Source organism: Sinocyclocheilus grahami, unplaced genomic scaffold, assembly GCF_001515645.1.
Source record: "Sinocyclocheilus grahami isolate Dianchi unplaced genomic scaffold, SAMN03320097.WGS_v1.1 scaffold601.1, whole genome shotgun sequence".
In the NCBI taxonomy this organism is placed as follows: domain Eukaryota; kingdom Metazoa; phylum Chordata; class Actinopteri; order Cypriniformes; family Cyprinidae; genus Sinocyclocheilus; species Sinocyclocheilus grahami.
In genome coordinates, this window is record NW_015505780.1 from 305,320 (window position 1) to 331,873 (window position 26,554).

The 26,554-nt window shown below is 35.7% G+C and overlaps 1 protein-coding gene across 1 annotated transcript; it reads left to right on the forward strand.

The window, feature by feature from the left end:
* The first annotated feature begins 803 nt into the window (after positions 1-803).
* On the forward strand, positions 804-25,827 carry LOC107557392 (protein DENND6A-like). Its single transcript, XM_016240799.1, has 21 exons — positions 804-814; positions 948-986; positions 1,074-1,116; positions 2,887-2,925; positions 3,013-3,055; positions 12,143-12,255; positions 12,407-12,487; positions 15,814-15,919; positions 17,340-17,419; positions 17,519-17,578; positions 17,677-17,732; positions 18,460-18,582; positions 19,646-19,741; positions 20,928-21,022; positions 21,233-21,298; positions 21,530-21,594; positions 21,678-21,767; positions 22,256-22,309; positions 22,414-22,523; positions 22,890-23,067; positions 25,061-25,827. Exons 1-21 carry the CDS (start codon positions 804-806, stop codon positions 25,190-25,192), a joined length of 1,680 nt encoding a protein of 559 aa, XP_016096285.1. The 3' UTR covers positions 25,193-25,827.
* Positions 25,828-26,554: the final 727 nt, after the last annotated feature.

Here is a 26,554-nt window from a genome sequence, read left to right on the forward strand (position 1 = left end):
TATTTATGGCATTATTTTTGACTGATCTGATCATCATCCTGTCTGTCTGGAATGACAGGAAGAAACTGAGACAGACTCAATCCAGAAGAACTGTGGCAACGTCTCCGAGATGCTTCGAGAAACCTTCCTGCAAAGACACCTGAAATACTATGTGCAAATGTAGCTTGGAGAAAAGCTGTGAGAAGTGTGAAAAAGGGTGGTTGCACCAAATGTTGATTTGATTTAGTTAATTGATAAAGAAAATCTATTTATGGCATTATTTTTGAAAGCATCCTCACTTTACAGCATTTGTACACAAGTGCCTAAAACTTTTCACAGTACAGCTTTGCAGGAAAGTTTCTTCAAGTGTCTTGGAGACGTTGCCACAGTTCTTCTGGATTGAGTCTGTCTCAGTTTTTTCAGTTTCTTCATGTCATTCCAGACAGACGGGATGATGATCAGATCAGATCGCTGTGTGCAGCACTGGCTGCTGTCAGACTCCTTGTGCAAATAGAAATCTGGATTATCACAATTATTGGCAAAAGGAATGTTTGGAAAATGAAAACGGATATTTCCTACTGACGCACTACAGCAAAAGAACGAAATAACTGACTTAAAACCATTTTTTGTTGTTGGTGAAAATACTAATCTCCTAAGACTTTTGCACAGTACTGTATAAATTTTTTTTCTTTTATAATTTGCTACTTTTTATTTTATTGCAGTTTGCTGTAATTGCATGCATACAGTTGCATGCACAGCAGGATATTAGAGCAGTGTAAGCAGTTCATTTTGTGCATGTTACTGTGACTGACATTGTGATCAATATGTCTGAAAGGTTCAGTAGCTATGAAATATTTGTGCATTAAAAATATTTTAATCTATGTGCCATTGTGCCATTTAATTGTGAAATGCAGTTTTAAAAAATACATTTTTTTTTCATTTTCCATGTTATTTTTTTTCTACTGTAGGTCTGTAGGTTACACCACTCCAAACTCACTGAAAAAGAGGTACCATCGTTATATCGTTGTGTCAGATTAAACATGAATTCAGATGAATTGTAAGATATTGAGTGTTCTTTGTTTCTCTCATTTTAGAAAACAAGTATATGCTATCTGTCGTTCCCGGACTCCAATTCAGGTAAATTGCATTCCTTCACTATGGATTTTTTAAAGGATTTCATGGTTCTTCCTGTATCTGTTGTAAATAATAAATAGTTGATGAAATGCGCGAATGCGTGGATGTAGATTTGAACATGCATGAGTTGAACAATGCCTAAACGTTTAATATTTTATATCCAGGGTTATTATAGTTAACTAAAACCAAAACAAAAACCATAAAACCATTTATGGTACTTGAAATAAGATAAATGCTAATTGAAATAAAATAAAATATAAAAAAATTTAAACTTATTTTAATTCTGCTTGCTTCCAAGAAAACATTTCTAATTTTCATTTAGTTTAACTTTGATGTACTTAAACTAAAACTGAAATAAATAAAAAAAATGGCAAAAACACACAAACAATTCATTACTAACATTTTAACAAAAATTTAAAAACATATATAAAAATAAAAACTATAGTAGAATCTCATTGATACTAAAACGTTAATGTATTTTTAAAACCTGGCATAAACTTCAATCACTCTCCATACTGTATGCGAGTATTACTAGTGCTCAAAGTGTCTGTTTTGTGATTAAGCAGTGCAGTCGTAGTATGTGACTTGTGTGTTCCTGCAGTTAAGGTTTGATTTAGAGCACTGTAATTCATCCGAGTGAGTACTATGACCCGTGTGTCTTATGCTAATGTGTGTGGGATGAGAGTTTGACATCCTCCCTCTAGCAACACCACATTCATATTCAGAAAGAAACTCTCAGCGTGGGTTGTGGAGTATCTGACTCTTCTGTGTTAGAGATATTAATGGACCGTCGCTGACTGAGTAGGTCAGTATCTGCGATTGCACGCTTGTAGTTGCTTTGTAACAGTGTGTATTTTGATGAAAATTGATCATGTGAGTTTGTTTCTTCATGGGAACAGATTCTGAGAAAGGTAGCTTCACATCACTGTCTCAGCAATGGATGCTCTGCAGTGAATGGGTGCCGTCAGAATGAGAGTCCAAACATCTGATTAACACATCACAATAATCCACAAGTAATCCACACCACTCCAGCAAATGTTGATTTGATTTAGTTAATTGATAAAGAAAATCTATTTATGGCATTATTTTTGAAAGCATCCTCACTTTACAGCATTTGTACACAAGTGCCTAAAACTTTTCACAGTACAGCTTTGCAGGAAAGTTTCTTCAAGTGTCTTGGAGACGTTGCCACAGTTCTTCTGGATTGAGTCTGTCTCAGTTTTTTCAGTTTCTTCATGTCATTCCAGACAGACGGGATGATGATCAGATCAGATCGCTGTGTGCAGCACTGGCTGCTGTCAGACTCCTTGTGCAAATAGAAATCTGGATTATCACAATTATTGGCAAAAGGAATGTTTGGAAAATGAAAACGGATATTTCCTACTGACGCACTACAGCAAAAGAACGAAATAACTGACTTAAAACCATTTTTTGTTGTTGGTGAAAATACTAATCTCCTAAGACTTTTGCACAGTACTGTATAAATTTTTTTTCTTTTATAATTTGCTACTTTTTATTTTATTGCAGTTTGCTGTAATTGCATGCATACAGTTGCATGCACAGCAGGATATTAGAGCAGTGTAAGCAGTTCATTTTGTGCATGTTACTGTGACTGACATTGTGATCAATATGTCTGAAAGGTTCAGTAGCTATGAAATATTTGTGCATTAAAAATATTTTAATCTATGTGCCATTTATGCATTTGATTGTGAAATGCAGTTTTAAAAAATACATTTTTTTTTCATTTTCCATGTTATTTTTTTTCTACTGTAGGTTATCTACCCACACCACTCCAAACTCACTGAAAAAGAGGTACCATCGTTATATCGTTGTGTCAGATTAAACATGAATTCAGATGAATTGTAAGATATTGAGTGTTCTTTGTTTCTCTCATTTTAGAAAACAAGTATATGCTATCTGTCGTTCCCGGACTCCAATTCAGGTAAATTGCATTCCTTCACTATGGATTTTTTAAAGGATTTCATGGTTCTTCCTGTATCTGTTGTAAATAATAAATAGTTGATGAAATGCGCGAATGCGTGGATGTAGATTTGAACATGCATGAGTTGAACAATGCCTAAACGTTTAATATTTTATATCCAGGGTTATTATAGTTAACTAAAACCAAAACAAAAACCATAAAACCATTTATGGTACTTGAAATAAGATAAATGCTAATTGAAATAAAATAAAATATAAAAAAATTTAAACTTATTTTAATTCTGCTTGCTTCCAAGAAAACATTTCTAATTTTCATTTAGTTTAACTTTGATGTACTTAAACTAAAACTGAAATAAATAAAAAAAATGGCAAAAACACACAAACAATTCATTACTAACATTTTAACAAAAATTTAAAAACATATATAAAAATAAAAACTATAGTAGAATCTCATTGATACTAAAACGTTAATGTATTTTTAAAACCTGGCATAAACTTCAATCACTCTCCATACTGTATGCGAGTATTACTAGTGCTCAAAGTGTCTGTTTTGTGATTAAGCAGTGCAGTCGTAGTATGTGACTTGTGTGTTCCTGCAGTTAAGGTTTGATTTAGAGCACTGTAATTCATCCGAGTGAGTACTATGACCCGTGTGTCTTATGCTAATGTGTGTGGGATGAGAGTTTGACATCCTCCCTCTAGCAACACCACATTCATATTCAGAAAGAAACTCTCAGCGTGGGTTGTGGAGTATCTGACTCTTCTGTGTTAGAGATATTAATGGACCGTCGCTGACTGAGTAGGTCAGTATCTGCGATTGCACGCTTGTAGTTGCTTTGTAACAGTGTGTATTTTGATGAAAATTGATCATGTGAGTTTGTTTCTTCATGGGAACAGATTCTGAGAAAGGTAGCTTCACATCACTGTCTCAGCAATGGATGCTCTGCAGTGAATGGGTGCCGTCAGAATGAGAGTCCAAACATCTGATTAACACATCACAATAATCCACAAGTAATCCACACCACTCCAGTCCATCAGTTAATGTCTTGTGAAGTGAAAAGATTGTTTGGTGGAGTTTGTAAGAAATAAATCCATCATTAAGGCGATTTTAACTTGAAACCGTTGTTTCGGTCTAAAATACCAGTTCATAATCCATAATAACACTTCCTTCAGTGAAAAAGTGGTTTGGTCTGAATTAGTAGAGAAATCTGCACAGATCAAGCACCGTTTGCAAGCTAAAACAGCTCTAAACGAATATGTGGGTGGATTTTGATGTGAGAGAACAACAGGAGATGGACTTTTTCACTGGAGGAAGTGTTTTTCTTTTTTATGTACAAAATTTGTTTTAACGTTTTGCATTTTATATTAACAGCTTTGCTTTTCTCTAACAAAAGTCTTCAGCATTCGTCAGTACTGTAAATAGAGCAGTCTGTGTTGTTTTCCACATTATTCAATTCAGTTCAATTCAAGTTTGTTTGTATAGCGCTTTTCATGATACAAATCGTTGCAAAGCAGCTTTCCAGGAAATTATCAGCTGTGATAAAAATGGCGTCTCTGATCTTCACACAGATTCAGCTCTGCGCGTTGCTTTAGTTTGTAATAAACTTGGGTTATTAATAGCGATGCGGTACAAACGAGGAGGAACAGGATTTGAAGATTACAGGACAAGTCGTGTTCATGACTTTGTAAATACGCAGACGCTCTTATTCTGCATGAGTGTGTTTGTGGAGTTCACTCACCGCTAGTGAATCCACCAGAGAATCTCCTGTGATATTGATCATGTTCTCGTCTTTCTGAAACTGGAGAACCTGATGTATGAGCAGACATCCTATCCCATCATTCTACTCACTTCAGCTCTCCTACAATACAATATGCTATCTTACAGGATGTAGCATGTCTTGTTGAAAGCGCAGACGTGTATCATATTTTACAAACTAGTAAAAAGCAATCTTATCAAAGATACATATATATATGTGTGTGTATATATATGTATGTGTGTGTGTGTGTGTGTGTCCTGTTTAATTAAATTTTTTCTGAGCAAAAACAATAATGACTATCATACATTTTTACCATGATTTACAGAAAAAATGTCATTCAGTGTGACAATAGTTTATATACTGTGTCAAAAAATCTTGTCAGGTTTAGAACAAGAATCATTAGATGACATTAAAGACTTGATTTAAGGATCACAGTGAAGCCCCCCAAAATTAATTAATTATTTTAAATCCTTACCAATCGTTGCCACTGTCTTTTACCTATTTGTCAGCAATAAGTTTTTAATTATTTAATATATATATATATATATATATATATATATATTAGTATGATCACTTATTCTTTTATATATTGTAATAAGTACAGGTCAGAATAAGTATGTTGTTTAATTCTTACGTAAATATGTGTGTTACGATAAATGACGATGGAAGATTATTTCATCCATATTTTGACTGTTTTTCACAAAAGTTCTATGAAACATTCAAATTGACACATTTTATTTGTAGTTAATATGTTTTTATGTATACAAAATCGCACACACACACACACACACACACACACACACACACACACACACACACACACACACACACACACACACACACACATAAATATATACAGTATATATGAAATTGATTAAAGAAATTGATTAAAAATTACAGTAAAGATTTCAATCTCAAATAAAATGTATCATGGTTCCCACAAAAAAAAAGCATATGAAGCAGCACAACTGATTTAAACATGGATAATAATAATAATAATAATAAATATAATAATCAGAAATGTTTCTCGAGCAGCAAATCAGCATATTAGAATGATTTCTGAAGATCATGTGACACTGAAGACTGGAGTAATGATGCTGAAAATACAGCTGCGCATCACAGGAATACATTACATGTTAACAGAGATTCAAATAGAAAACAGATATTTAAAATTGCAATAATATTTCACAATATTACTGTTTTTGCTGTATTTTTTTTATCAAATAACTGCAGCTAAAATCTTACCGGCCCTTTTGAACTGCAGTGTACTTAATGGCATCCATTAACCATGGTGAAATCCCAGTATTACAGTGATTTTATTTTATTTTTTGGGTTTAATACACTTCGATGAGCCATTCTGCGCTTGCAGGATATCCTGTTGTAAATGGTCTGTTTGACAGATGTTGTAGAAAAATCCAGATGCAACCTGCTAATCAAACCTGAATCGTTCTTTTACTAGAGGACATCCGGTTCTCATATCCCGTGATTCATTGTTGCAGTGATCCACCCGAAATATCGCCATCGTGCTGTTTTGAAAAAACCTCTCATCTCTGACATCAGTTTCCCGGAGCCGTTTTCCTTGCGGAGGGCCGAGAGTCAGATGCCGGCATCTGCGGGTCAGGCTGTTCATATGGATATTTGGGGCGTGCGTTAGCGTCTTCTCTCGCATGCTGTGGGTGAGGCGACCCAGTCATGGCGAGGGAAAAGCATGTGGGTTGCTGTGGCAACAAAGTTCCTGCCACTCCATGTGATGTGAAGAAGTGCGTCTGTTGTGACATATTACATGCTATTCGCTCTCTCTCTCCACAGCAATGCAGCCAACTGCACATTTGTTTCAGTTGTGTTCAGTAAATCTGTGAACGTCTTACTCCGAATGATGGGGGAGAAATCATGTATGAAGTGTGCGGTTTTGTTTATACACTGAAAAAAATATGGTATAGAAAACATTTCATTCAGAACGGTAAAGTACACAGATAAAAATTATCTGTGTAAACACAGAATTAAACTTGACATTTTGAAATGGTATTTTCTTGTAAAACATACTCCAAAAATCAGTAACTTCATGAAAAATTATTTGTAGAAAGCTGCAAGTACATTGTATTTGGAGCTTGTAGTGGAAATATATATACAATTATGAATCAATTATAAAATTGTCAATAGCAGTGTTTTGAATAAACATTGAAATGTTAATGGCTAAAGTCACAAGCATGACTATTTTTGGCTGTTACAGAAAAACTGCATTTTTTTTAGAAGAACTGACATTTACAAAAAGTATAAAAATGTCTCTGTAAAAAATATATTTGTTACATTGTTATTTTAGTATCATTGAGATACTAATTTAATGTTATTAATAATTTTAGTTTGTTTTAGTAATCTTGTGTGCTTTTGTCATTTTTATTAGTTTTATTTATATATATATATATATATATATATATATATATATATATATATATATAAAAAATTAAATTAAATATATATATATATTAGTAGTCAACATTTGAAGTGGAGAAGTGGAGTTCATCAAAGTTGTCTTAAGACAAGAACGCTTTTAGGTTTTTGGACAAAACTTAAAGTGTTGACTTATGTATTAGTGCTGGGCGGTATACCGGTTCATACCGAATACCGGTGTTTATTTTTCTTATGATATTAATTTTTAAAATACCGCAATACCGGTGTCGTTTAAATAATGTTGGGAACGCGTTTGAGGGTGGGTCCCTTTTCACTGTTGCACTGTGGTGAGGGAACAGCTGTATGTGTTACTAAGCGTGAAAGTTCAGAAACTGAAGCTGTAGAACTAATAGAACGTGATGACACCGAAGAACTCATCCACAATATCCACACTGACCGCCACAAATATCCACCGCCCGCTGCCATCAGCTCCCGCGTCTCACACACACTCGAGCGAGACTTTAGCACTAGATTTAGCAACTTTCAGACCCTTTTAGTTGCTTTCTTCCATAGAATATTCATACTGACAAACCTAGCCACTTTTTTGGATAAACCTTAGCTATGGTTCAGCTGGAGGATTTCTCCAGTGCTGTCCCGCGAACGCGAGGTCTGACTTTCCCGGAGAAGTGTCGCCTCTCTCAGCGTCTGTTCTGTGCAGTGAGCGGCAGAGAAGCAGTGCATTCAGTTGGCCACACCGCAGGCGACTCGTCAATAAATGAGTACAAAACAGCGTTTCCTAGCACCTGTTGCTTACTGATTGTTTGGAATTATTTCTATTAATATAATGCAATTTTTATTTTTTTTTGTTACTCAGACGCAGGCAGTGCACTGCATGAGACAAAAAAGTAATATAGCCAAAACAACCACATGGCCGCTCAACATGCATCTACTGTACAGGCATGTTGATTTTATCAAACGCGATTATTATGTCGCGATTATTAATGAGTGACTCCTGGTTAACATGTATAAAGGGGTCGTGTTTCGTCACTATTTAGAGTGTAATTTTTCTACAATATTCACTCATCATGACAGTAAAATAGGGCATTCTAAGTCAATATACTGCAGTATTTCCTCTCAATCAGTAGAAAATGTGGTTTACACACGGTCATGCATGGAAAAAATAAATACCGTCATATACCGTGAAACCGGTATAATTTTGAAAAATACCGTGATATAAATTTTTGGTCATACCGCCCACCACTATTATGTATGTGTGTGTATGTATGTATATATACTGTATATATAGTTTTATTAGTTTTTGTTTTAGCTATTTTAATACATCAAGTTAAACTAAATCAAAATGAGAAATGTTGCAACTAGCTGAAATTAAAACTTGTTCTATATTTTATTTTAGTTAATGTTTATTTTATTTCAGGTAACTTTTTTTTATGGTTTAATTTTAGTTTCAGTTTTAGTTAACTATAATAAGCCTGATTGGGCAACATATTTATTTCTCTGTCTTCAGCGTTTTCTATGATAAGGACCTTTTTAATTAACGTCTTGTAAATGTTGATGTCACAACCATGACTGTTTTCGAACAAGTCGTTTTGTGCTATCATTTTCTTTACAGAAAAATGCCGTACATTTTTGTTAGACCTGATTTCAAAAACACTTGACTAGAAAGATGTGTATCTATGTAAAAAATATATATATATTTGTGAACCTATTCATTTCTGTCTTTAGTGCTTTCCATGATAATGCCCCTTTAATTAGCATCTTACATGTAGCCCTAGTTATTGATTGAAGCATAATTATTAAATTATTGTCCTGATGTAACGAGCGAGTAGTTGGACGTTGCTCGTTCTCAGACGTGTTCAGCAGGATTAGCTTCTAAATGTTGTGTGAACGCTGCTTTTGTTGAGGAAAGGGTTAACCGAGCGCATGAGGTAATCCATCCGTCACAGCCCACAGATAGAGCCAGTAATCCAGTTTCACACTCGCACAAACCACCTTCCTTGTGGCCCACACAGATCACTGTATGTAGAAAAGACAGATATAGTATATATAAAAAATTAAATTAAATATATATATATATTAGTAGTCAACATTTGAAGTGGATCAAAATAGTTCATCAAAGTTGTCTTAAGACAAGAACGCTTTTAGGTTTTTGGACAAAACTTAAAGTGTTGACTTATGTATTAGTGCTGGGCGGTATACCGGTTCATACCGAATACCGGTGTTTATTTTTCTTATGATATTAATTTTTAAAATACCGCAATACCGGTGTCGTTTAAATAATGTTGGGAACGCGTTTGAGGGTGGGTCCCTTTTCACTGTTGCACTGTGGTGAGGGAACAGCTGTATGTGTTACTAAGCGTGAAAGTTCAGAAACTGAAGCTGTAGAACTAATAGAACGTGATGACACCGAAGAACTCATCCACAATATCCACACTGACCGCCACAAATATCCACCGCCCGCTGCCATCAGCTCCCGCGTCTCACACACACCCCAGCCAGACTTTAGCACTAGATTTAGCAACTTTCAGACCCTTTTAGTTGCTTTCTTCCATAGAATATTCATACTGACAAACCTAGCCACTTTTTTGGATAAACCTTAGCTATGGTTCAGCTGGAGGATTTCTCCAGTGCTGTCCCGCGAACGCGAGGTCTGACTTTCCCGGAGAAGTGTCGCCTCTCTCAGCGTCTGTTCTGTGCAGTGAGCGGCAGAGAAGCAGTGCATTCAGTTGGCCACACCGCAGGCGACTCGTCAATAAATGAGTACAAAACAGCGTTTCCTAGCACCTGTTGCTTACTGATTGTTTGGAATTATTTCTATTAATATAATGCAATTTTTATTTTTTTTTGTTACTCAGACGCAGGCAGTGCACTGCATGAGACAAAAAAGTAATATAGCCAAAACAACCACATGGCCGCTCAACATGCATCTACTGTACAGGCATGTTGATTTTATCAAACGCGATTATTATGTCGCGATTATTAATGAGTGACTCCTGGTTAACATGTATAAAGGGGTCGTGTTTCGTCACTATTTAGAGTGTAATTTTTCTACAATATTCACTCATCATGACAGTAAAATAGGGCATTCTAAGTCAATATACTGCAGTATTTCCTCTCAATCAGTAGAAAATGTGGTTTACACACGGTCATGCATGGAAAAAATAAATACCGTCATATACCGTGAAACCGGTATAATTTTGAAAAATACCGTGATATAAATTTTTGGTCATACCGCCCACCACTATTATGTATGTGTGTGTATGTATGTATATATACTGTATATATAGTTTTATTAGTTTTTGTTTTAGCTATTTTAATACATCAAGTTAAACTAAATCAAAATGAGAAATGTTGCAACTAGCTGAAATTAAAACTTGTTCTATATTTTATTATGGTTTAATTTTAGTTTCAGTTTTAGTTAACTATAATAAGCCTGATTGGGCAACATATTTATTTCTCTGTCTTCAGTGTTTTCTATGATAAGGACCTTTTTAATTAACGTCTTGTAAATGTTGATGTCACAACCATGACTGTTTTCGAACAAGTCGTTTTGTGCTATCATTTTCTTTACAGAAAAATGCCGTACATTTTTGTTAGACCTGATTTCAAAAACACTTGACTAGAAAGATGTGTATCTATGTAAAAAATATATATATATTTGTGAACCTATTCATTTCTGTCTTTAGTGCTTTCCATGATAATGCCCCTTTAATTAGCATCTTACATGTAGCCCTAGTTATTGATTGAAGCATAATTATTAAATTATTGTCCTGATGTAACGAGCGAGTAGTTGGACGTTGCTCGTTCTCAGACGTGTTCAGCAGGATTAGCTTCTAAATGTTGTGTGAACGCTGCTTTTGTTGAGGAAAGGGTTAACCGAGCGCATGAGGTAATCCATCCGTCACAGCCCACAGATAGAGCCAGTAATCCAGTTTCACACTCGCACAAACCACCTTCCTTGTGGCCCACACAGATCACTGTATGTAGAAAAGACAGATATAGAGACAAACACACAAACACGGCGGTCCTGATCTGAACCGGAACAGTCGGGTCCGTCCTGAAGACATCAGAAGTGACGTATGAATCTGTGGCTCTATTGCTTATTCAGGAATAATCTCCAGTTGGCTGTTTAATTTATGGATGTTGCATCTGTGTCTAAAAGACCTGTAAATGTCATACTCATATTACACAACATACAGATTATTTTATTTTAATGTTTTATTATATTATTTTAGTTATTATTATTATTATTATTTATTTATTTTTGAGATTTCAAGCTTAGTGTTATTCAGTGATTTACTGAGAGTTTATATTATTAATAATATATTTTATTATGTTATATAATATTCTATTATTTTGTATTTATTTATTTTTCAGAGATCTGCAGCTTAGTGTTATTCATAGTGATGTACTGAGACTTCATGTAGTAATTATAAATGTTTTAAGACCCCATGAAATCAAAATAATTGTTTTGTTTTTGTGGATTTCTTTTCATTATGTGTTGGTTTTGAGGCCATTTTTGCTAGTGCACTCCAAAAAAAGATGACATTTTAAATGTAATATATTTTCTGGAATTCTGGAAATATTCATTGTAATGGAAAAGAAAATTTGATGACATCAAATCTCATTCTCTCACACCTGAATTTGAAGTGCCTTCATTGATGTCAAGTGCGGTTTTGCTGTACTGCGATGTAAACTAAAGCCTATCGGCTATTTTAAATGGCAAAAGCACATCAAATTGGTACCGTGGCCTTTATTTCTGAGAATAGACTGATTTTGCAGCCCGAATATTGTGGCTGAAGTCAGATTTGTTTTGGAAAAAACAAGCACTTCAGATGAAAAACATGGTTTCAATAAAATGGCCTTGATTCAAGCTGCGTAGTTTTGCAGATAAACGTGACTGTTTGTGCCTCTGCTGCTTACAGGTTGTCTCGGGGACACACAGTTCTGCTTCCGTTTCCGGCAGGCCGCAGGCAGGAAGTCGTCACTCGGATGTTTCCTCGACCACTTCGACCGGGATGCGCCGGTCTGTCTCAAGGTCAGTGCTGAGGACGTCGACATCAACCTATAAATCATAACTGATCCTGTTAATGAAGTAGAGACTGCCCTTATCTGAAATGCTTCTGCAAATAATCTGTTACATGTCATTATTACTAATATGAAATGAGCTTGTTTTGGTCTTTCCACAGAGAGATCAGGGCTATTACTACGGGTATGTGTACTTCAGACAGGTGCGAGACAAGTCGCTCAAGAGAGGCTACTTTCAGAAGGTACAAACAAGATGATTTATCCCTCACCGTGAACCTGAAGTCTCATGTTGATCAGGGACATGATGAATTTAAAGTGACATCTGCTATTTGTTATAACATGCAGGTTGCTTCTGGCAGTGCGACAAACGACTCCAGTGAAGCATTTTTTGTCTCATCCACCCAAGAGCTAAATCTTGGCCCTTTTTTGCACGTTATAACTTGTACAACGTTGGCAAAATTCAGTTGCTTAAAGGCACAGTTCACCCAGAAATCAAAATTCTGTAATTTACTCATCAAGTTGTTCCAAACCTGTGTGAATTTCATTTTTCTGCTGAACACAAAAGATGATGTTTTGAAGAATGTGGTTAACCAAACAGTTGCTGGTCCCCATTGACTTCCATAGTTATGAGTTTTTAGCTGAAACCATGGTCTTAAGTGATTCATGAAATCCAAGTCAACAGCTGCCGTTGATACCAGTGTATCATTTAAGAGTCAAAAAAGCGTATCTAGAAACAAAATTAATCCCTGTGGCTCCTGACGATATATTGAGGTCTTATGAAGCGAAACGATCAGTCTGTGCAAGAAACTGAACATTATTTACAACATTATTACCTGTGATCCAGAGCCTCAGGCAAACGCAAACGGTCCGGAGTGATGTCCTGTTCACAAATGAATCATTCTTTTGAACAATATTTTTTTTAGTGAACTAGATGAACTAGTTCACCAAATCAGACTGAATCATCTGAATCCCTTCATGGCTCGAGCAGCACAGATCTAAAAGTTACTCAATCAAAACTCACTTTTAGATGCCTGACAGTCACTCCGACTCAAAATGAGCCAAAATACCAGTGTATCAGATCCTATGATGAACTCATTCAGCGCTCCAGTTCCTCCAACAGTCACTGAACTGGGGAAATAGTTCGACTCGGACCGGAGACCGATGAGCCGCTGATATGCGCATGTGTGAACCGAGCACTTTAATGAAGGGAAGAAATTAACATTTTTATGGTTTCTTATGGTTTATGTAAAAAGGTGAGCTGATGAAGACTAGTTTATTCTTGTTATATGATTTAGACATGTAAAACATCCATGTTTTACATCATTATTGGGTGCTTTAATAATATCATTGTGTATATGTTGTCATTTTGTGATTACGTAAACGAACTGGTGAATGGGTTATTTGAATCAGCTCTTTAAAACAAACTGTCCGAAAGAATCAGTTCGCGGAAAATAATCATATTCCCCCGTTTGCCTGAGGCTCTGGATCACAGGTAATAATGTTGTAAATAATGTTCAGTTTCTTGCACAGACTGATCGATTCACTTCATAAGAGCTCAATATATCGTCAGGAGACATGGGTATTAATTTTGTGCTGCCTGTATATGCTTTTTTTTTTGACTCTCAAGTGATGGTAGCCATTGACTTGCATTTTATGAATCACCGAGAACCTCCGTTTTCAGCTGAAAACCTTCTATACTGTTCTACCGAAAAGAAAAGTCACCTACATCTTGGATGGTCTGAGGGTGAGTAAATTAACAGCTAATTTTTATTTTTGGGTGAACTATCCCTTTGTGACGCTGACATATTTAAATGTGTAATAGTTGTGTCTCTCTTCTGAATGCACGGTGCAAGAAATCTCAGGGAACGAGGAACGTCTTGATCTCAGTGTTGCCAGATCTTGCTAGAAAATACTGCAAACAAGAACAAGCCCATAATAAACCCAAATATTGAAAACAAGACCAAATTGTTGTGACCTGCACTTGCCTACATTATTAACCCCAAAAACTGGATCGCTTTATAAGCCACGCTCAAGCAACAAAACCAAAGGCGCTTATAATAAGTGGACATGGCAATGCATCAAAAGCGTGCCCTTAAAAGCAGCTTTCCCAAACATAAATCATTCACACGATGGCGTGGTTAAAATTGCTGAAGTTAACCAGTCTTTGGTCGCTTTAATATTAATTTGGTCAAAAATAGTGGATGCCAAAACATTGCAGTGCTTACCACGGTGTCAGTCATCGCAATTTTGGTTGTTTGTTTTGTTCCGTACACATAAAACACTAATTTAGAGGATTCACTCCTGTGTTTAAAAGCAGATGTCACTCCTGAAACTTCACAGTGTAAATAATGTGGCCATTATGTTCTTGTCCTCTACTCTTATTGGTCGAGTGGTTTGTTGTAGTGATTTGAGCACAATTGAGTGGTGTTTTTAGTCAATACGGAGCTTTAAATGGTTTTGGTTCTCAAGTCCTTACATTAAAACTGAAATTCGCCCCCAGCTAAGATCAAGTGCAGCACTGAACAAGTCCCAACACTGCATCACCGCAACAGACGTGTGAGTCTGATCTATCACCAGCGACCGTTGTTCACACCCTAAAAATAGAGGCGGAGATTAGAGGGGAGATCTGGAACTTTTCAAGAGCCTTTAATTCTTGTTGGTTTTTGAAGACGGAGAGTATTTCGACACCTTAACACTTTGACACAGGAGCTTTATGGGGCTTTTGCTGCCCTGCAGCTTCTTATGCAATTTCTGAGGTGATTCACTGCGCTTCAATAAAACGTTGTGGTTTGTGACAAGAACGGGCACAACCTGGTTTGTTTTCTTTGCTAACGGAACCATGTTGGTTACTCTAGTTTCCTTACCACTCCCTACTGATTTCAGATGCATTTGAGCAAGTATAAAAATTTTTAATTTTATCGTTAACCTTATAAAACCTACGCATATTCGATGCACAAAATTCTAATGATCAACATAATCAAAACTTTTCTGAAAAACCTGTTGCACACAATCATTGTATTGCGTTGCATTGTTTTGATCATCAAACTAAGCATTTAAATATCTTCTTAAGTCATTATTAGAGATATAGTTATTATTAGAGTTACTGATATTTATGTGCATTTCTATGTAAGTATCTTCTATACTGTTGTGAAGATCTCACTGATTTACATTGCACACTTCAGAATTTCATCTTTTTGGTGTTATAAATTTCAGCAACTGCCCACATAATCTTGAGCTGTTTTTCCTCCATATTCTTACTATATCATACTGTATGAGCCTTAAAAACCAGATGTATCAAATATGATACTCAACAAAAACACATTCAAACTTTTTGGAGCTGCCAAAACCATTAATGTGTTCTATAGGCTCTTAATGCACCATATTTGAATGTATGCCAGTGTGAATGTACTGCATAGTATCTTCTTTTCTGTGCTATGGAAGAACAAAGTCATAGCCAAATTATTCCTTTAAGATCTTGTCTGTTGTTTTGGCCTGTATCTCGAGAGGATTTTTGAACTTCATGACATTTCTCTCATCGTGTGTACGTGTGTGTGTCTCGCTCCTGCAGTCTCTGGTCCTCATCAGCAAGCTGCCCTACGTGACCTTTTTCCACTCTTTGCTGAAGCTCATCGCCCCAGAATACTTTGAGAAACAGGAGCCGTGTTTAGAGGCCGGTGAGTCCTGAAAACATGGACAACAGACTGTAAAACAGACCATCATACGTATTAAACTTGCGGAACTCATCTTGCACCTTTTCTAATTGGAAAACCATGGCAACAACATAGCAACACTCACCATATCTTGGCACCATAATATTATGCACCTAGTAACCGCATTGCAACACACAAAAAAACACCTTGGCAACTGCATAGCCACATGCAACAATGAGTTCATAACACTTTAGCAGTGGCGTAGAAACATGCGACATTGAGTCAGAACCCCTTAGAAACTCCATAGCAACACTGACTCAGAACACCTTGGCAACCACACAGCAACATGCAGTGACTCAGAACGCCTTGGCAACTGCATAGCAACATGTAACAAGCTCAGAATACCTTAGCAACATGCAACAACAACTCAGAACCTTTTAGTAACTGCACAGCAACAATGATTCAGAACACTTTAGTAACTGCATAGCATGTGCAACAATGACTCAGAATATCTTAGCAACTGCGTAGCAACATGCAACAGTGACTCAGAACACCTTAGCAACTGCGTAACACCTTAGCAACTATGCAGCAACATGCAACAACAACTCAACACCTTAGCAACTGCGTAGCAACATGCAACAACAACTGTGTAACACCTTAGCGACTGTGTAGCAGCATGAAATGACTCCGAACACCTTAGCAACTGCGTAGCAACATGCAATAATGACTCAGAACACCTTAGCAACATGCAACGACTCCGAACACTTTAGCAAACGCGTAAAACCTTAGCAACTGCGTAACCACATGCAACGACTCAGAACATCTTAGCAACTGTGTAATTCCTTAGCAACTGTGTAGCAGCATGCAACGACTCAGAACACCTTAGTAACTGCGTAGCAACATGCAATAATGACTCCGAACACCTTAGCAACTGCTTAGCAACATGCAACGACTCAGAACACTTTAGCAACTGCGTAATACCTTAGCAACAGCATAGCCACATGCAATGACTCAGAACATGTTAGCAACTGTGTAATACCTTAGCAACTGTGTAATACCTTAGCAACTGTGTAATACCTTAGCAACTGTGTAATTCCTTAGCAACTGCGTAATACCTTAGCAACTGCGTAGCCACATGCAACAACGACTCACAACACCTTAGCAACTGTGTAATACCTTAGCAACTCTGCAGCGTCATGCAACAATGACTCAGAACATCTTAGCAATTGCATAACACCTTAGCAACTGCTTAGCAACATGCAACAATGACTCAGAACACCTTAGCAACTGCGTAATACCTTAGCAACTGTGTAGCAACATGCAACAATGACTCAGAACATCTTAGCAACTGCATGGCAACATTCCTCAATTTAAATCGTCTGGATATTCTTGTTTTTTGCTGAATTTTGTGTATTGATGAATATTTTTTGTGTTTGCGTTGAAGCGTGTAATGACATTGACCGCTGGCCCACGCCGTGTCCGGGGAAGATCCTCACACTCCCCATCATGGGTGTGGTCATGAAGGTAACTCGTCTCCCCCCCACCATTCTTTGTAAGATATCAGCTAAGTGTTTGAATATCCATTGCACTTTATTAATGGCTGCTGCCATCTGCTCTCCTCAGCTGCGCATCCCCACGTGTTACGACAAGCCTGGAACGTCTCAGCTCGTCCAGTCTGCACCGGTATGAACCGCACCGCCGCTGTATGCTCCTGATGTGTCATATTCAGAGGGGTTACATCAGTTTGCTCCCATGTAATGAGTCTAATCTTTCATTGACAGAGTGACAGTCTGGTGTCCATCATTCTGCCCACTGTCCATGAAGTGGATCTCTTCAGGTAAAGCATGTTTATTGTGTGCTAGTGCGACTGGTACATATTGTACTATATTTCATAGTTGGGCTGGATTTGTTTATTACTTGTCCTCTAGGGCCTCCTGTTGGTAGCAGAGAAAAGTGCAAGTTGTTCACACAAACTAGAAGTCTCTTCTGCTCACCAAGGCTGCATTTATTTAATCAAAAATACAGTAAAACTTTAATATTGTGTGAAAATGTTATGATTTAATATAAGTATTTTCTAAGCAAATTTTTTGTAAAATGTAATTTATTTCTGTGATCAAAGCTGTATTTTCAGCATCATTACTCCAGTCTTCAGTGTCACATGATCTTCAGAAATCATTCTAATATGCTGACTTGCTGCTCAAGAAACATTTCTGATTATTATCAATGTTGAAAAGAGCTGTGCTGCTTCATATTTTTGTGGAAACTGACACATTTTGTTTTTCCGGATTCACAGATGAACAGAAATTTCAAAGCAGCATTTATTTGAAATTGAAAAATTGTGTAACATCATAAATGTCTTCACTGTCACTTTTGATCAAGTTAATGCATAAAAGTTTTCATTTCATTCTCAGACTTTTGAACTTTAATGTGTTGGTCATAAAAATGTTTACTAAGACTCCAAATTGGCTCTAAATCTCACATTATATGGTAAAAAAAATTCAGCATCCAGTTAATGATCTGTTCTGTAATTTGTCATAATATTCTCATTGTTTCTTGTGTTGTAGGTGTTTCCATCCAGTGTTTTTTCATATTCAGATGTTATGGGAGCTTATGTTGCTCGGTGAAGCGTTGGTGGTCATGGCACCGTCACCGGCAGAATCTTCAGACACTATTTTGGCATTGGTCAGGTACAGCAAATAATAATAATAATATAATAATAAGCCATGTGAGGTGGTGTTACAGTGATTTTACCACTGCTAAGAGGTGTAAAGACCTTTTAACCATGGTAAAAATCACTGTAATGGGTGGCCTCCTCTTAAAATTAAATAAAATGAAAATGACAAACACAAAATTACTAAAACTTTAAAATGAAAAGGAAAACAAAATGTTAAAATATGAATGAAAACTAAAGTAGTACATCAATGATACTAAAATAACACTGGGGATAAGTGAATTGTGATTATTTTTAGTAAGATGCATGTTCGTTGTAGGTTGTTTATGGTATAGAATTTAATTTATGTGCTGTTTTACAATCCATGCAATCAGATTTTAGAGCTGAATCTGCATTTTATGAGATTTCCTTAAGATATATCTGAAATGATCACATCTCTATGCCTGCTGCAGCGGTCTAGTATTTGATATCACACTAAATGTTTGCCTACAGCTGCGTTAAAAATGCAAGATGAAACTTGTTTCTTCTAAATCATCATCATGTTTCTCTCTGATTGCACATTAAATGTTTTTAGAATTGCAAATTAGCGAGTGAACTCTAAACGTGCTCAGAATTCAAGCACCCGTCGTTCAGTAGTTCTTCCTTTGTGTGTTTATTAAATATTTTGAATTATTTGATAATGCTGTCGGCTAGTAATAGACGTATAGTACTCATTTTAACACAATTTTATTGTATTTAAATCCATTGGAAATCCAAAAGTCCAAATTCAGTGAGCATCCAAGTGCATGGGGTGTAATGCAGTACTTGACAGCAGACGGATCGTGTTTTCTGGCTCTGTAATGCTGAGCTTCTGGAAGCTGAATGTTTCCAGAGTCACACGCTGTGGTCGACCTTGAAGAAGGGCAGCTAGATAATTCTGAAGTCAGATGATGTGTGTGATATAGAGACTCCAGAGACACTGTTACGCACCACACATGTGTTTAACGTGAGCAGAATATTCTTTACCAATAAAAGAGCAGGTGCTGACTTCTAGATCACTTTCTAATGAAGCAAACTGGTCTGTCTCTGTCTTTGTGCAGTTGTATCTCTCCTCTGCGCTACTGCAGTGATTTCCGGCCGTATTTTACCATTCATGACAATGAGTTTAAGGAATACACCACTCGAACACAAGCTCCGTAAGTAAACCATGTGTAAAAGATCTCACATGCATGAAGAAAGAAATAAGATGTGTGAGGTTTAGTAAATCCTTTTTATATAGTTTATATATACATGTGTGTGTGTGTGTGTGTGTATATATATATACAATTTATTAATTTTTAAAAATAATGTATTTGATATTGAAATATTCATTTCATTATAATATTTTATTTATATTATTATATTAATATATTTTATTATGAAATTATATTTTCCCCGAAAAGCAAATAAAAAACATTGTTTGTTTGAGTGAATTGTCAGAGACTATTCCTGTCCTTATTTTTATATAAAACATACAATATTTTAATGTCATGCCTTTGTATAATTTGTTTTCATTACATTTATTTATAATTATATTTAAATGTATTTATGATTACATTTAATGTACTAATTAAATATTGAAATATTTTATTAGAGTAAATGTAATTTATTGTGAGTCTCTTATAGATATACAAACAATTTTTTTCTAAAAAGATAGATAGATAGATAGATATAGATTAAATATAAAAATAAATCCACATTTGTTTGAGTGCTATAACTGAGGGGCTATTCCTGTCCTTTTTTATATTTAACCTACAATATATTAATGTTTTTTGCATTTGTATAAGTTAATTATTGTTATTAAATGTATTTATTGTTATAATTTTTATTTATTAATATATTTAATGTATTGTATTAAATACTGAAATATTTATTGTAATTTATTATAATATATATATATAGTTTAAATGTGCTTTTTCAAAAAGCAATTGAGTGAAGAAACTGGGGGACTATTAATATTCCTGTAATTTAATTGCTGCTAAAATGTAATTGTTTTCAAAATAATTATAATTTAGTTTATAAATATATTTAATATAGTGGATTAAATATTGTAATATTAATTTCGTTTTATTATAATATTTTATTGTAATTTATAGTATTATATTTTATTTATTTAATTTTTTCCTGTGTGTAGAGAGGTGTGTAATATTTAGAGTTTCTCGTTCTTTTGACCTACAAACGAAGCGTGTAATTCGATCAGTGTCACGCAGGACGATCGTATGAGAGATGAGATGCTGTTCTGCGTTCAGATCGATGGATGAGGGTATTTCTGGAGCTCACACAGGAAGTGTTTGTGACACTCTCGCTGGCTCTCTCTGTTAACCGTACATTGTTTTTCTGTAGGCCTTCAGTCATTCTGGGAGTTACAAACCCATTTTTTGCCAAAACTCTCCAGCACTGGCCTCACATCATCCGCATCGGAGACATGAAACAAGCAGGTTCTGGCCTTTAATTATCAACTAACTGCATGGATAGTTGAATATAATTAGACTTTGATATGTTTGAGGAATATTATAACTCCCCAAAGTTTATATTAACAGTAAATACAAACGTCAATATGTTAATTTATCAAAAAAAAAGGTTTTTGGCCGTTGAACGTGCTTTGTTCTTCGTTATAACATCTTTATTTTTATTTTTTTTTTAAAAAGGAGAGATGGCCAAACAAATGAAAGTGAAGAAACTAAAAAATCTGAAGACTTTGGACTCAAAACCTGGTGAGACTTAAATGAGAAACTCTCAGGAGTGCATTTGATTGTGTTTTGCATTCATGCAGGCTTTATTTAGTATTCAAAACATCAGAAGTACCACCGAATCTGGCCTTTTTTTTCTTTCTGGTAATGTTCGAGTTAAACTGGAGTCTCTTACAGAGAAACTCCAAAGTGTAAAAGCAAATAAATAAAACCCAGCGTACACTGAAGGTTTATTGGTGTTGCGTCTGGTCTCAGGGGTCTACACTGCATATAAACCGTTCCTGAACAAAGACGAGGACATTATCAAGCAGCTGCAGAAGGTGAGTGTCTCTCTGGTGTTTTATATCACTGCTAAAACATTCAAGCGCATGTATTAATTCAGTATTTTTGCGGTTAACATCAGGGAGTCCAGCAGAAGCGTCCTTCAGCGGCCCAGAATGCAATTCTGCGTCGATATTTCCTGGAACTTACACAGAGTTTCATCATCCCACTGGTAGGAACGTTTCTTCGCATGCAAAATCAATCACTTTTACACCCTTCACGTGTGCCACGGTATGTCCTGAACAGTGTTAGTGTTAACTAATACTGTTAACATCACTAGTGTTAATTGAAATAAAGCTGAAATGTAATAAAATATAAATGTTGCATGAAAAAATGTTTCAAACGTTAGCAAGAATTAGTAATGTTGCCTTCGGAACTCTGTGAAATAAGTTAATAAACCTGAAATATACAAATAAAGCTAGATAGAAATATTTAAAACAGCATAAAAATGACAAAATGCACATAATAAAATTATTAAAATGAAAATGAAAACGATGAAAAACAAAATACTGAACACTGTTACATAACACTGTTCCTGAAAACCTGATAAATGCATGCTAAAGTAATGAAGTCTTGTGTTTTAAATTCCAGACCGTAAATTCAGGATATAATATTATATAATAATAATGTTATAATTAATATGATATGGTTGATTTGCAGGAGCGTTATGTGGCCAGTCTAATGCCTCTACAGAAGAGCATCTCTCCCTGGAAAGTACGAGATTTTTTCCCCCACAGATATTTTACTTTGAAATGAATAGATTTTGCAACTTTTATGAATACTCGCAATGTTTCTCGTTGTCTTCTCTGATTTGTCAGAGTCCTCCCCAGCTGCGGCCGTTCAACCAGGAGGAGTTTATGAAAACACTGGAGAAGGCCGGACCTCAGCTCACCTCACGACTCAAAGGAGACTGGATCGGCCTCTACAGGTACAGATTTTTAGAATAATTATATATATAAATATAAAAGGTAGTATAGTAGAATATCATTGTTTTTGAAGCAGCACAACTGTTTTCAACATTGGTGATAATCAGAAATGTTTCTTGAGCAGCAAATCAGCATATTAGAATGATTTCTGAAGATCATGTGACACTGAAGACTGGAGTAATGATGCTGAAAATACAGCTTTGATCACAGGAATAAATTACATTTTACTATATATTCACATAGAAAACAGCTATTTCAAATTGTAATAATATTTCATAATATTAGTCTTTTTACTGTATTTTTGAGCACATAAATACAGCCTTGGTGAGCAGAAGAGACTTTAATGTTTCCAAACTCGACTCGTGCAGGCAGTTCCTGAGGTCTCTGAACTTCGACGGCTGGTTCAGGAACCGCAGGAAGGAGATGACGCAGAAGCTGGAAGCTCTTCATCTGGAGGCGCTCTGTGAGGAAGACCTGCAGCTGTGGATACAGAAGCACACAGAGGTGGAGACCGTCGACCTGGTGCTCAAACTCAAGGAGAAACTGGTTAGTACTGCACTCGTTCTGTGGGAGATAAAAAAATAGTTCTCCCAAAAATTTGCTGTACGGCTTCCAAGATGTAGATGAGTTTGTTTCTTCATCAGATTTGGAGAAATGTAGCATTGCATCACTTGCTCACCAATGGATGCTCTGCAGTGAATGGGTGCCGTCAGAATGAGAGTCCAAACAGCGATGACGTGCATCATGATAAATTTCTCCAAATCTGATGAAGAAACAATCTACATCTTGGATGGCCTGAAAAAAACTCTTACTTTGCTTTGACAGATCATGTGATTGGTCCACTGGTTACTCCAGATATCCAATCTCATTGCACACTATCTAAAATATTGTTTTGAAATGCCTGAGATGGTCTGATTTGGTATAATTACTTCCCAGAATCGTCTCACACAATAAAAAAGCGTGCATTCAAATGCAAGATAACATGACATAATTTTTTATTGCATTTCAGGTCATTTAAAGGGTCATAAAACCCCAAACTACTTTTTCTGAGATTTTAGCAGAGGTGTTTGTGTTGCACATTATAGAAGACAATGTTAGCATTTTTTTACTTTTAAAAAAGCACATTTTAACTGTTTGAGAAAACTGGTTAATTTTAAGCTTTTTTGCGCTATTTTTGTCTTCGGGTTTAAAATCGACATCGTGTTAACGTCACAATTTGTGACGTGGCAATGGACTATAGTACATCGATGACGTGCCGGTGTCTATTAAATTATTCATGAGACTGCGTGTTCTTATCCTATGAGAAGACGCTTCGCTTAATTATTCACAACAGCATGTGTTGATTTGCTATGACAGACGTTTCAGACTGTGAGATCGCATACATTAACTGAGAGAAACGTCCATGGATCGAAGGAAGGAGAGCGATTGATTTTGCTTTGTAATAAGCCTTCGGCACAAACACGATTCATTCACTTAGTGAGTAAACCGTTTTTACAGCTCTGTGACACAAGCCGTCAAAAGGCTTATATAAACACAGCAGAATAAGCCTAAAAAGTTATGAGAGGTGCAACAGCGCGTTCATATATGTTTTCGATGCAGAGTGCTAATGGCTGTGCATTTATTTGTGTTTTTAACTCAATGGGAGCGAAATGAAACCCGAAGCTGTGTGTGGTCGGTCTCCCCTCTTCCCCCTCCTCCCCCTCTGCGCACCACGCCCACTTTTTTAGCATTTTTTAAACCTGTAGTGAGAACTAACCAGTGCTGAAACGGGGGGTTTCATGACCCTTTAATATGAAGGAAAAAAGTCTTGCATGCATCCCTGGTTGTATCAACTTTTTATTATTTTATTACTGATATTTTGCGCCAGTTTCCCATGTGTTCTTTTGAACACACAGAATGGAAACGCCACTCTGTTTGCAATATTTTATGCGATAATCAAATTTAATTTACAACTTTGGTTGGAAAAATAGCTATTGTCACATGCACTGAAAAAAATGGTGTATAGACAATTTTCACTCAGAAATTGCAATTAAATTTCACAAATAATTACAAAGAAACCGCAAGTAACATTGAATTAAATGTGAAATTTTGTTGTCGAAAGACTGAAAACAGTAATTTCTTGTAAAACATACTCAATAATCTGTTTACAATTTTGAAAAATCTTTTTTTTACTATTTCACTCAGAAATTGCTAGTAAATTTCACAATTACAAATAAACGACAAGTAACACATTGAATTAAACACGACATTTTGAAAGTAGAAATACTCAAATAATATTTTTTGTAAAACCTGCTTCAGTAGTCTTTGTTTAGAACTTTAAAAAAAGAAGACTTGAATTGAAGACTTGAATAGACATTGAATTAAACCTGACATTTTGTAAAAATTCAAGTAAAAAAAAGACTGAAATAGTATTTTCTTATAAAATGTACTCCAGTAATCGTTTTTATTCACAACTTTGAAAATAATTTTTACAGTGCGTGCATCGATTGCATAAATATGTAATTACATTCATACACTGCTTTTCCATCTTGTGTCTCAGACTCAGGCCGAGAAAGATCAGCTTCCTGTCAAACCAGGAACTCTTCCCAAACTGCAGGCCCATATCGAGAGCATCATCCTGTCTCTTCCAGAGGACCTGCAGGGCATCTTACACAAACCGCCGAGCCCCTGACCCTCAGCCAGCTCTGACAGACCAGACCAGACCGTACAGGGTTAACAGACACGAACGTGCCGGATTTCTGCTGGATCCTCCTCAAGTGCACTTGTTGCTGCAGATCTGCCGCCCTTGAATGGACAATGCTGGCATTGCCAAAAACCGCACAGGAACTGACTGCCTGAGCGCCAGAGGGATGAATGATGGCAGAATGACGCACGCGTGTCACCGACACATTCTGAGTCTTTCTGCTGTAAGTCTCACCGTGTGAGATTAACATTCCCTTTGCTTTTAAACATAACGATGGAGTCAGGAGAGAGAGAGAGATCTGCTTCTGAATGGAGATCTGTGAATGGTTGTGCTGTGACACCAGAACATCTGGAGCAAGAACATGAAACCTGTCAAGAACATGTCCAGGTCATATTTCACCCCAAAATGAGGAAATTATATTTTGCAAAAAGAAAATGAAGCCTATTTTAAGTCCATATATATTATTCTGTAATGATCCTGAGATTTTCTTATTCCCATTATTCATGGATTCTCATTATTGCGTAATTTAATGTAAAAACAGCAAAACAATTACTGAACTAATATTTAACAATTTAATACTGTCAATTGTCAAAATGAAGTTTGTTGCATTATAGTAATGAACATTAATATTTTCATGGTAATTAATCGCATACATTTACCCCAGAATTTTCCATTAAATTTTTTTTAATTGTATTTAAATTGACTTTTGTTAAATTAAAATTGCATATATGTGTGTGTATATATATATATATATATATATATATATATATATGCTCTGTGGCAATGCCACAATTTGCAATTTATATTATATATATATATTTTTTTTCATTGTGGTATTTGCATGATAATTAAACACATTTCCCAACCAGTTTTCATTACTATAATGCAACAAATCTCTCTTTTTTTTTTACATATTACAAAATGACATATTTACACGTTGAAGTATTAAATTGTTAAATATTATTTCAGTAATTGTTTAGCCTTTTTTACATCAAGTTATAATGCAGTAATCAGAATTATCATGGATAGTGAGAATAAGTATTATAAAATTGTTACATATTATTTCAGTAATTATTTTTGTACTTCAAGTTATAATGCAATGATGAGAATTATCATCGATATAGAGAAGAAAATATCAAATGCTAAAAATATTAATGGTTCTAAAAATGGGCTTTTATTTATACAATATTTTTTCAATTGTAGTTTGTGGTGAAATGTTCCCTGGAATTGTTTTCATGAAAGTCAGCTGTGTTTTGAATCGTGTTCATTGAGGTAATATTGCAATAACAGGTCCTGTTTTACAGAGACCATCACTACTAACCTGTAAATGCTGATGAAGAGAGTGTGAAT

Excerpts from the sequence above, each read along its gene's own strand:
- LOC107557392 (XM_016240799.1), top strand. Across the intron at positions 12,256-12,406 it reads ATGCGCCGGTCTGTCTCAAG|AGAGATCAGGGCTATTACTA; the intron begins GTCAGTGCTGAG and ends GTCTTTCCACAG. Across the intron at positions 21,299-21,529 it reads GACTTTGGACTCAAAACCTG|GGGTCTACACTGCATATAAA; the intron begins GTGAGACTTAAA and ends GTCTGGTCTCAG.